Below are 11,163 nucleotides of genomic sequence, written 5' to 3' on the forward strand. Positions count from 1 at the left end.
TACAGCTGAAGGTCATTACGTAAACTTAGCATCGAGTAGTATATATATATATATATATATATATATATATATATATATATATATATATATATATATATATATATATATATGTGTGTGTGTGTGTTTGTGTGTGTGTGTGTGTGTGTGTGTGTGTGTGTGTGTGTGTGTACTTGATTGACTGAAGTTATGCAATTCGGATCGAATGCGTTTCGAAGCCACTGGTCGTGTATACTTAAATCTGGAAGACGTGCCTTATTACCTTGGACTTACGACGTCGTATCTGTTTACAGTTGACACATCACATTTACTTATCCCTAGTGGGTCGTATGTCAAGTTGTGCCTGCTCACTGATGACGAGTCGTGTGTGCTTCTATATGACATGTCATACTGGTTTTGTATATATGTATATATATATATATATATATATATATATATATATATATATATATATATATATATATATATATATATATATATATATATGTGTGTGTGTGTGTGTGTGTGTGTGTGTGCGTGTTTGAGTTATTGACATGTCATCCTTTCTTGACAAGCAGGAAATTTATGACCCACACCAGTCCATCGCCACAGATTCAGAACTAGACAAATATTGTTACTCACGTTTTCTTTTACGGACACCTTCATTTGTTTTGATCTTTGTCTTGTACATCTCTGTCTTTGTCCAGCTCCGTGGATGTCTTCTTCTGAGACCTGATTATCTTTTTTGTTTATTCTATCCTCCCAATCTTTAATCCCGTGTTTGTAAGATGGAAAGCATGGTTCCACATAATAACAACGGTGGGTTACATAACTCAGACAGAACTACTCGAGAAGAGAAAGAACGTAAGCAGAAATTACTGGGGAAATGCTTGAAATAACGTCTGATACCTGGGGAGGTGGACATACACACTGAGATTGTAACGGATTTATTCGTTATTTGTATAGAGACGTGCATGATGTTGCTGGGGATATCATACCTTCAGGAAGTTCAAACATCGCCCAGATGGTTACTCGGAGCCGACCGTCGCTGACATGGCAGCAATCGCGGCCCCCAGCAGGAGTGGCTGGAGGAGGCTATGCAGGAGCTGTGAGGAGGTCGGCAGGGAGTGAGGACCTGTTGGCCAGGGTAAACATACTGTGTGTGTTGATGCTTCCCTGCCCGCACTAGGCAGCCAGCCAGTCAACCAAGATGACAGTCAGCCAACTAACGTGCCACCCAGCCAACCAGACAGACAGACATTTTGCCAATCAATCAGAACGCCAGCCAAGCTGACAGCCATCCAGCCAGTCAGACAACCCATCAGCCAATCAACCACGCAGTCAACCAACCAACCATCCACCCATTCAGTCAGCCAATCAACCAGTAAGTCAGCCAATAACCCAACCAACCAATCAGTCAAGACGCCACCCAGCCCATCAAAGAGCTAGCCACCCAGGCTTCCAATTTGCTAACCTGTAGGCCATCGAGCCATCCAACCAGTTAGTCAGCCAACCCACCAACCAGCCAGCAAGCCAGGGACGGGTTAGGGATGAGTTAGGGACAGAGGGATGAGTTCAGGGACGGAGGGAGGGACGAGTGATAGGGAGATGGATGATGGGAGAGTGCGAGGGATGAGAGGAGGAGGAGGGAGGGAGGGGTGAGGGCATGTTGAGGGTCGGGCTGGGGCGGCACACCCATCAGCCGTAAAGGTCTCGCGGAAGTACGCCGGTCGCCCCACAACAAGAGCGTCCTTATGCGTCACGGCAGGGATCCGCGTAGGCTCACGGCAACAGCGCTCCTCAGGAGTCCTTGTGATTATGGCGTAAGCTACCCACCCGGTAGAGGCTCTGCTCCCGGGGTTCACCTCTCAGACTGAAGGCGTCAATATAAACCAGACCAAAATAACAAAAAGGTCATACAATACACACTTGATTTTTATAACCAAACATTGTTTAACTCGATGACTTACGTACATTAGTTTACATAACTGACATTACGAATTGTCTTTACTATTTTGGGTATTGTCTTTTTCCTCAGACAATTGAAATCATATGACAAGCTTTAGCAAACGACGACTCTGCAGTAAGTTGCGACATTCAGCAGGTAACTACGGGTAGGTAAAGGCTGTGTGTATATGTGTAGGTGGGTAAGTGACGCTCTGGAGATGCACCTCAAAACAGCCTCCTCTCCTACATAGGCAGATGCGTCATTTTCTATACATATTCTTGCTCATTTGACATCCCCGAATATCTATGAATTCATATATTGGTATTTAGAATAGAAGTTTAGCATCAGTGAAAAGTAATGACGGGTGAGGGTAATTTCCCAGAGGGTTCTCGCCACTGTTGAACACACAGAGGATGGATTCTTCAATGATCATCATCCACAACGACTTAGACCTGTAATCGAACACCTGGATACTTGAAGCACCCCAAGCACGAGTCATGGCATTGTCGTTTACAGTCCTAGACAACAGGACGATAGGGGAAGGACTGGATGATTTCTGAGGCTGCACACTCGTCACCACACGTGTAAAAAGGAGGCTCGTTTCTTCATAGTTTCCCAATGTCGCCTGGAGCTTAGGTTGTAGGAAGAGCCGCCTGTTGGGGATCTTACACTGGGGACCATCTACCTCAATGGCGACGGGTTTTTAACTCGTCCAAATGAATGTGATGACGCCGATGGGTGGCCCCAGCCCCGCTCGGGTCCGGCCTACCTGCGGATCAGAGGCGGCAGAACTCACACCTGGGCTGAGATAATAGGAAGACCAGAGGGAAGGAAAAGCCGGAAATGACGACGCTAGCGAGGGTAGATTATGGGCAGTGAGGCGAGGTGCTAATGAGTCCTTGTGGGGGGTGGTGGGTGTATATATATATATATAGTACATCCATATCTGCATATCGAATGCGTTTATATGTATATACATATATGCCTACGTGTACACACACCTAAGCGACTGCTTCTCAAGGAGCTACAGGTCGTAGAGAAATGTTGTGAAACAGAAAAGAAGTGAAAATCTATGATAGTAAATGATGTTGCTGATCCATTACATTTATATACCGTGTTTCTATGTAACTATTTCATTGTCTATAGATGCTCCATGACGTGTGCCCAACCCATTCAAAACCTATGCTGAGTAAAGAATAATGTCAAAGTAACGGCTTATCTTTTACCATTTTTTTTTTAGACTGGCTTTTCTTATAAAGATAATTACCGTGATATAAGATGGGAGAGAATGTGGTATGTAAATCTCTGGAAATACAACCGAGTACATTGCCACCATCGAGGCGTAGTTAGGTCTTTCAGAGCTTCCCTTCACATATAATGGTACGACTACAACCCAACGTCCTAATGTTTCATTGTCAACAAAAGCTTTTCATGTGTATTTACAAAACATATACACGAAAAATTTGTATTGTGAAAGCTACTTATATCGTATCAGTTACTTATATGGGTTTATGTAATGTGGTACTTATTCAACATATATATATATATATATATATATATATATATATATATATATATATATATATATATATATAGAGAGAGAGAGAGAGAGAGAGAGAGAGAGAGAGAGGAAAGATTGACAAAGAGGATATATGTGTTAGAGTTGGAGGGAATGAGGAGAAGTGGGAGACCAAATTGGAGGTGGAAAGATGGTGTGAAAAAGATTTTGAGCGATCGGGGCCTGACATACAGAAGGGTGAAAGGCGTGCAAGGAATAGAGTGAACTGGAACGATGTGGTATACTGGGATCGACGTGCTGTCAATGGATTGAACCAGAGCATTTGAAGCGTCTGGGGTTAGCCATGGAAAGTTTTGTGGGGCCTGGATGTGGAAAGGGAGCTGTGGTTTCGGTGCATTACACATTACAGCTAGAGACAGTGTGAACGAATGTGGCCTTTGTTGTCTTTTCCTGGCGCTACCTCGCGCGCGCACGGAGGAAGGGGGTACCATATATCATGTGTGGCGTGGTGGCGACGAGAATGGATGAAGGCAACAAATATGAATATGTACATGTGTATGTATGTATATGTCTGTGTATGTATATGTATGTATACGTTGAAATGTATAGATATGTATATGTGCATGTTTGGACATTTTTTGTAAGTACATGTGTATGTGGGTGGGTTGGACCATTCTTTCGTCTGTTTTCTTGCGCTACCTCGCTAACGCGGGAGACAGCGACAAAGTATGATAAAATTAAGTATATATATATATATATATATAAAGTCTATGGAAAAATACCATAGAAACAGGTTTGGAACCTTGAAAAATGCCTTTTGCAGTGACTCGACGGGAATTTCTAAACTTAGTCTCCAGGAGGCACCGGCGGTGAATTATAGTAGATGAGTTCTCATCCTCTTCAAGGACAGGCTGGGCCAGGGTTGCTTAGATTTGGTGATATTGGTATATTCTTATGCCCTCCTATCTGTGCTGGGATCACAGTTTTGTCTCTCAACTGGTTACATAGTTTCCTCTCCACCACTTTAGATAATTGTTTGACACGAAAAGTATCATAAATATCCCATGGAAAGACAACCCACATCAAGGCAACGATACTGAATTTATTATACATCATTTTCAAACATTTACTTAACAAGGGGAAAACTGCCGATTTACAGATGGATTTCACCAGATTGTAATTGTTGTAATTATGTACTCTATTTTCTCTTCACGGTAATCACTCTTGTTTACCTTCCCTCCCCATAACCTCTTTCGTGCTATAACACTGCAGATTCTGGACTAAGTTTTCCAGTTCTACCTTTTGCAGGAACGTGGTGATGACCCGGGCAACTGAAGAGCAGAAGATCGACCACCAGATCGCCCTTCCCAATATCCGAAACTACCCCGACAACTCGGCGCCTATGGAGTCCGAGAACAACCATAAGGACGACGACGACGACGATGACGAACGGCTGGACGTGGTGGGGACGACAGACACCCACAGCGACGCGGCACACGGTGAGTGCTGGGCGGCCGCAAGTGCCGCGAGGGAGGGAGGGAAGGGATAATTGTGGATATATGGCGTGTGCAGTGAGGGATTTGGGTCATCTTTTGTATAAGGTAATAGATACCTGTCAGGAACGGAACTGTATATTTCTTGCTTCATATTCCAGCAGAGTTGATGGATTCCGACGTGTCAGCGGAGGAGACCAACAACAACGCAGCCGACGACTCCGGTCGGGACTCCGTCAAACGAAAGAGCGACCTCGACTCTGACATGGACGACCCAGGGTCGCTGGCGGCGCTGAAGAAGGCGGCACCAGAGAAAGAGGAGCCGTCGAGCTCCGGTGGTGCGGAACCAACGCCAAACATCAGTGTGGGTCCTCCCTTCCAACCCCCGCACCTCCTGCCCTACCTATATCCACACGGGCTGTACCCGGGGGCGGCGCAGAGCCTGGCGGGTCTGCACGGCCTCATGCTACCCGGCTCATCTAGTACTGGTCTAAGCCCACACAATCTTCAGCTGCCCCTGTTGGGGTCTGGAACGGGGGCGCCGCCTCCAGGGTCTTCGCCGCTCTCCCCACCCACCTCGCTACCGATGGCTCACAACCTCCTCCTGGCCCACAACTTACTGGCGGGGGCGGGCCACCACTTGCTGGGGTCACACAGCTACCAGGGCCTGGCAGGACTGGCAGTATCTTCAGCGGGCAGCAGCGGGTGCAGTAGTGGTTCCCTCAGCGCTGCACCGCCCACCTCCTCCTCGCCAGCTGCGCCCTCGCCTTTGCTTCCGGATCGCCTCAAACCGCCTCGCTTCACTCCCTACTTACCCTCCTCCACCGCCGCATCTCTCTCCTCCATGTTATCCTCATCGCTGTCATCGTCACTGTCCTCGTCCTGCCTCACGCCCACGCTCTCGTCCTCCTTGCTAGGTGAGACTCCGTTGGGTGGATCGTCAGCATTCCAAGCCGTGAGCCCCAAGGCGGGGTCGCGGTTGGAGGAGGGAGTGCGCCGCTCTGCTGCCCACGCCGCCTCCGTCGCCCACGCCGCTTCTGTCGCTTCCGAACTGAAGTCGATCGAAAAGATGGTGAACGGATTAGACCGTCGCCCGGATTTACCAGATCCACTTAAAATGACCGACAAATGAGGGCGGGCCCCCAGGGCCGCTTCTGGTCACCTGCACACCCACCTGGTGGCTGTCCACGCCCTCAGTGGCGGCTCCGTCTGCTCCTCTAGCCCCCTTTAGCCCCTTGCCTTCCTCCTCGCCGGTTTTGGCCCCGGGGACACACACTAACCCCTCGGGGGCCACCTACCCCAGTGAACTCTTAAGAGTGGACGGGAGCCCAGACGACCCCCCAGGCTAACCTCAGGGTAACCTAGATGAGCGTCAGCAGGGCTCAGGACCTGTCTCTGGGCCTTGCCTGGCCAGCGAGGCGGCCCTCTCTCGCCCAGCCTATCGCTACCAGTGCAAATAAGACGTGGGACACCTCAAGACGTGCACAAAAACCCATTTCCGCGCTGTGAGAAGGTCGGCAATGTGTCGTATATTGCACGTGTATATAGTCCGTAAAACTACTTGTTAGTAGAGCGTATACCAAAGAGCGGACCGACAGCAGCTGTTTGCGAGTGCATGTGTGAATGAGTGCGTGCGTGCGTGCTTGTGGACCATGGTTCCGTTGTGTGTAGTGTCACGTGTACAGGTGGATTAGAACGAACTGGAGACAAGGCAGCGCTCAGTTTAGAAACTGGAAATAAAAAAAAAAAACTGCTTTCTGAAACTTTTGAAAGAACAAGAAAAAAAAAACTAGGGCTAGTTGAAGCTCGACCCTCCCAGTTTTGGCGTGGCGGTGGTCTTCCTAGACATTGAAAATGATGGAAACAAAGACCCCCAAGTGGCGATCTGTTCGGGACCTCCGAGTAGCCCCTAGTGTCTAGTGCTCCGCCTGCAGGGTGATTTGTGTAGAAAAGGAACTAGTTCGGCTCAGATGAAAACTCCTGAGCTGAGAAGCGAAGCTCTCACCAGCTTGTGTGTGTAACCTAAGCCTGTCTTACCTCATAGCCGCTACCTGACGGCCGGTGGTGTGCACGGTAGCGGCCTCTGGAGGAACTCGTGAACTAACCGTTAATAAATAAATAAAAAAAAAATCCAGTGAACTCTACTTAAGGTAGTTTTCCAGTGCGCCGCTAGAGGGCGCTGGCTCCCCGATGGCGGGGTGTAACGGAAATATTATGGTGCTTTGTTTTCTCTGGGTGTCTTCTTGTTTTCATTTGAATAAACATGCCTACAATGAGCTGAGAATATACCTGTAAAGATGAATATCTCGTGGGAGGGAAGCAATCTTTGTCACTGTGAACTTGATGGTGTTTCTGTCCCTGCCCGGTGGTGGCCAGAGCCAATGATGGGAACCTCTTCTGAGCGTATCTTCAAATATACATTCTTGAAGGAATCACTTTGGTGGTGGGTGAGGAAACACTGGTTTGGCATATGATTCAACATATCTCCACTAGTGATGGTATCATCACAGTGGTGACATTATGGGTCACCTCCAGTGGGTGACATTATGGGTCACCACCATGGGTGACCTTATAGTTCAACACCAGTGGTGACCTTAAAGTTCGTCACCAGTGGGTGACCTTATGATAACACCAGTGGTGACCTTATAGTTCATCATCAGTGGGTGACCTTATAGTTCATCAATAGTGGTGACCTTATAGTTCATCACCAGTGGTGACCTCATGGGTCATCACCACAAGTAACCTTATAATTCAACACCATTGATGACCTTGTGGTCCGTCACCACTAGTGTCTTTGTGATTCATCACCAGTGGTAACATGGCTTATAACTAGTTTGTGATGTTACCATCAACACCAGTGACTTTACTGGTCACCACTAATGATGACCTTGTGGATCACTACGTATAACGACTTTAAGGTTCACCAACAGTGTTGACCTAACGATTCATCACTCGTGATGATGCCAGTGTTCACATCCAGTGATGATTATTATTCATCACCAATGTTCACCCCCTGTGGTTTGCCTCTAGTATTGATCACGTTCATCATTGATGACCATGGTTCACCATCTGTGATGGCTTCGGAATTCATCAGTGATGACGTCACATTTCACCAGTAGTGATCTCGTTCTTCACGTGTAATGATAACCTCAACGGCTCATCATAGCCGTGAGGTCACGTCATCACTTATGATGACCAACACATATTCGCAACGACGTCAGGGGCCACCAGACTGATGATTGAATGGTTCACCACCGGAGAGCAGGCTTCCCACTCTTGTGAATTCTAAAAGTCTCACCCTAAAACCATCGCTTGTGTACAATCCTTAGGCCCACCAGCTGGTCACATTGTGACCATCTGTCTGGCAGGTGGACACATCTGGGTCTCATGTTACTGTCGGAGACAGCAGGTAATTAGCGTATGTGCCTCTCCGATCCACTGATGTTTGATAGTCTGTATCATTAACATTCAAGATTTTGAAGTCGACACTGTGTGAGTTAAGACTGAACACCGTGCAGTATGGTGTCTGAGGTTTAGAGATCACAAGGGTGGGAGGACTCTGGAAAGTACTCCAAGTTCACACACACACACACACACACACACACACACACACCACATGCCCATTGAACACAACACACATACAGATACATGCATACACGTACACAACGGATGTGCATTACACACACACACACAGCAACACAGCAGTCGGTTATCATGTAGGCCAACGATCTTCAGCAAGCAACAAGCAACTATCTTCTGACTGCTACTAAGCATTGATCTGTCCACCGAGGCTCAATGGCTACCAGATAGTTTCACAACCAAACATAATATTTTCTCAAAGTGAAAAAGAAGAAGTGTGAATTTTTTTTTTCTCCCCCGGATACTTTTCCCAGATTATTTGTATTCCTTGACGCCGCCGGTACCGCAACCCTCGCATTACTATAATGGTTTCTCCTCTCTGTGTCGGAACTTTCCCGCGCAGTGGTGGCATGTGGCAGCACCCTCACTAACCCCCCAACCGCCCCACTTCTCCCTGGGCACCGCCTCTTCCACCCCTCCCCCACCCCCTTTACTGAAAGCCCAACTTATACCCTTTCCCCCCTTTCCATCCTTGATATTCAAAATCCAGACGTAGAACAAGTTGAATAATGTCGACGACAAAAAGCATTCTTTGTTTTATGAAATCACACAAATCTGTTTCTTGAGTCAGGCTGTCCTCAACAGCCCATACTTCAAATTGATAAGACCGTGTTCACGTAACCCCCAACTTTACTGCTGTCCCATTTCGGGCACCTGCTAAGGTTGCCATTAAAAAAACTTTCGTTCACTCTGGACATTCGATACCTCAAACTTAACCCGCAAGACGTGTAGCGTTACCCAGACAATAAAACACAATGGAGACATCGCTGACTTCGTCTGTCATTAACAATCTGAAGACTTAGTGTTGTCCTCATCTTCAGCGCCACAGTTCCCTATGTCTGCCGACGGAGAAAAAAATTACACGTTTGCTATTCGATGGTCCGTATTCCCGTGCTTTGACTAAAAACCAAAAAAATAAAAGTAATATGAAATATATGAATCAAGGTAAATCTATTTGTAAAATTCATTATACCTTATTTCCCATACATTGAACTGGAATGCAATATATTACTTCCCTATTCTGATGCTGCTGTGCCTGCTTGTTTCTTTATCAAAGGAAGTCCACAACACACTCCATCATCCCGTTCTCTAAATAAAGTGGGTGCTGCCCTCTGCCGACCAAAGCCACAACTAGTAGCCCATATCCAACCATAGCAGGGTTCTCGAAGGTAAATACAAAATCCTATCTTCTGGTCAGCGATGCATTCTACCGTCACAAAGGGTTCTGCTCTTTACACCACCTTGATTGGTTGATAGACAATGGAAATTGTGAATTTTTCAAAATTATCCAACACACAGAGTGAATATTCGATACCCAGAATGCAACAGCTGCGTCCTAGCTGCAAATAAAAATAAAATAGGTTTTGTTTATTTACCACCGAGAGCTTGGCTTCCCCGTGGTAACTCAGTTTGTTCGAGCAAGGATGTGTAACCATGACCGGGGTCCTCATCCCATTTTCTTTCAATGATGACTCGTTTTCTTTATTAACATTGCCATGTTTATTTGTTATTATAATTATTATTATTATTATTCCACTCCACACCGCCCACAGCTCTTACGTCATCCACGTCATCACTATGTCATCAAAACACAAAGGTCGTGCCCTTAGGTATCACTTATATAGAAAAAATAAGAAAGATTATACCTTTCTGATTCATGAATTCATCTCATGTCATGTATATTCATCCTCATCACCTCATGTTTTCCATCACCTGGTCATGACGTCACGTGTGTCTCAGTGGATAGCGATGTTATGCACACCAGTGTACAGAGGCAAGCTCCAAGCAAGGACAAAATAATTGGGAGTCTCAAAATGCGGATCATGAAGCTTCGAATCGCATGTCATACTTCAGTCTTTAAAGAATGTTGATCGGCTTTAACAGGATATTCAGTAGAAGAAAGAATTATTCAAAAGATAAAGTGTATTTGAATATAGATTAACTTAACCAGTGTTGAAATTCTGATCGGAATTTTATCCGGTGTTCCAAAATGTTTGAGACTGCTTCACTATTTTGCCTGGAGGTTACTTCTTCCTTTCCGTGGCGACGTCGGTGGTACGCATCTTCAAGAATAGATATTGATAATATTAATTAATAGTTATGTGTATTTATTTGGTTATTCTGATGTAAATAATGATTATGTTCTGGTCATGTCTGTATTGTATGAAAATATACTCTTTTTGAAGAAATCTGACTTTTTCTTGACCACTGAAATTGTCCTAAAACAAAATCCTTCATCAACATTGCTCTTACACCACCTCGGTCATAAACAGCAGAAATACAACGTGTAATAGATAAGAAAAAAGACAATTTATTTATACTTTGATTTATTACTAATAGTAAATTAGATCTCGTCTGTCCACTAACAAAAAATTGATTTCACAGGTATCTACTGAATCACTTGTACCACCAGTATGCCGCAATGATACCACCCTACCAAGATGTAGGGTACAGTGACTGGGAGAACCATTCATGAATTGGCCACCTACAAAGAGCAGTTTTTCGTTCTCATAGTATTAGGTATGCTGCCTAACGATAGGAAGAATGTTACATGTGAGATAATCACTGGTGGTAGATGGGAGTGCAAC

General features: G+C 45.7%; 1 protein-coding gene across 6 annotated transcripts in view; it reads left to right on the top strand.

Moving 5' to 3' along the window:
- LOC139761373 (optomotor-blind protein-like) overlaps nt 1–10,764 on the top strand; it is a 337,252-nt gene extending 326,488 nt beyond the window's left edge. For 3 of the 6 annotated variants that reach the window (XM_071685488.1, XM_071685525.1, XM_071685516.1), the window contains 2 exons: nt 4,737–4,942; nt 5,098–10,764. In XM_071685488.1, coding sequence (XP_071541589.1) covers nt 4,737–4,942; nt 5,098–6,068 — 1,177 coding nt within the window. In that variant the 3' untranslated portion in view covers nt 6,069–10,764. The remainder of the gene's footprint in view (nt 1–4,736; nt 4,943–5,097) is intronic. The other 3 variants (XM_071685498.1, XM_071685534.1, XM_071685508.1) reach the window with 2 other exon arrangements.
- The last annotated feature ends 399 nt before the right edge of the window (nt 10,765–11,163 follow it).

The sequence above is a fragment of the Panulirus ornatus genome, chromosome 3 (genome assembly GCF_036320965.1).
Source record: "Panulirus ornatus isolate Po-2019 chromosome 3, ASM3632096v1, whole genome shotgun sequence".
NCBI classification, from domain to species: domain Eukaryota; kingdom Metazoa; phylum Arthropoda; class Malacostraca; order Decapoda; family Palinuridae; genus Panulirus; species Panulirus ornatus.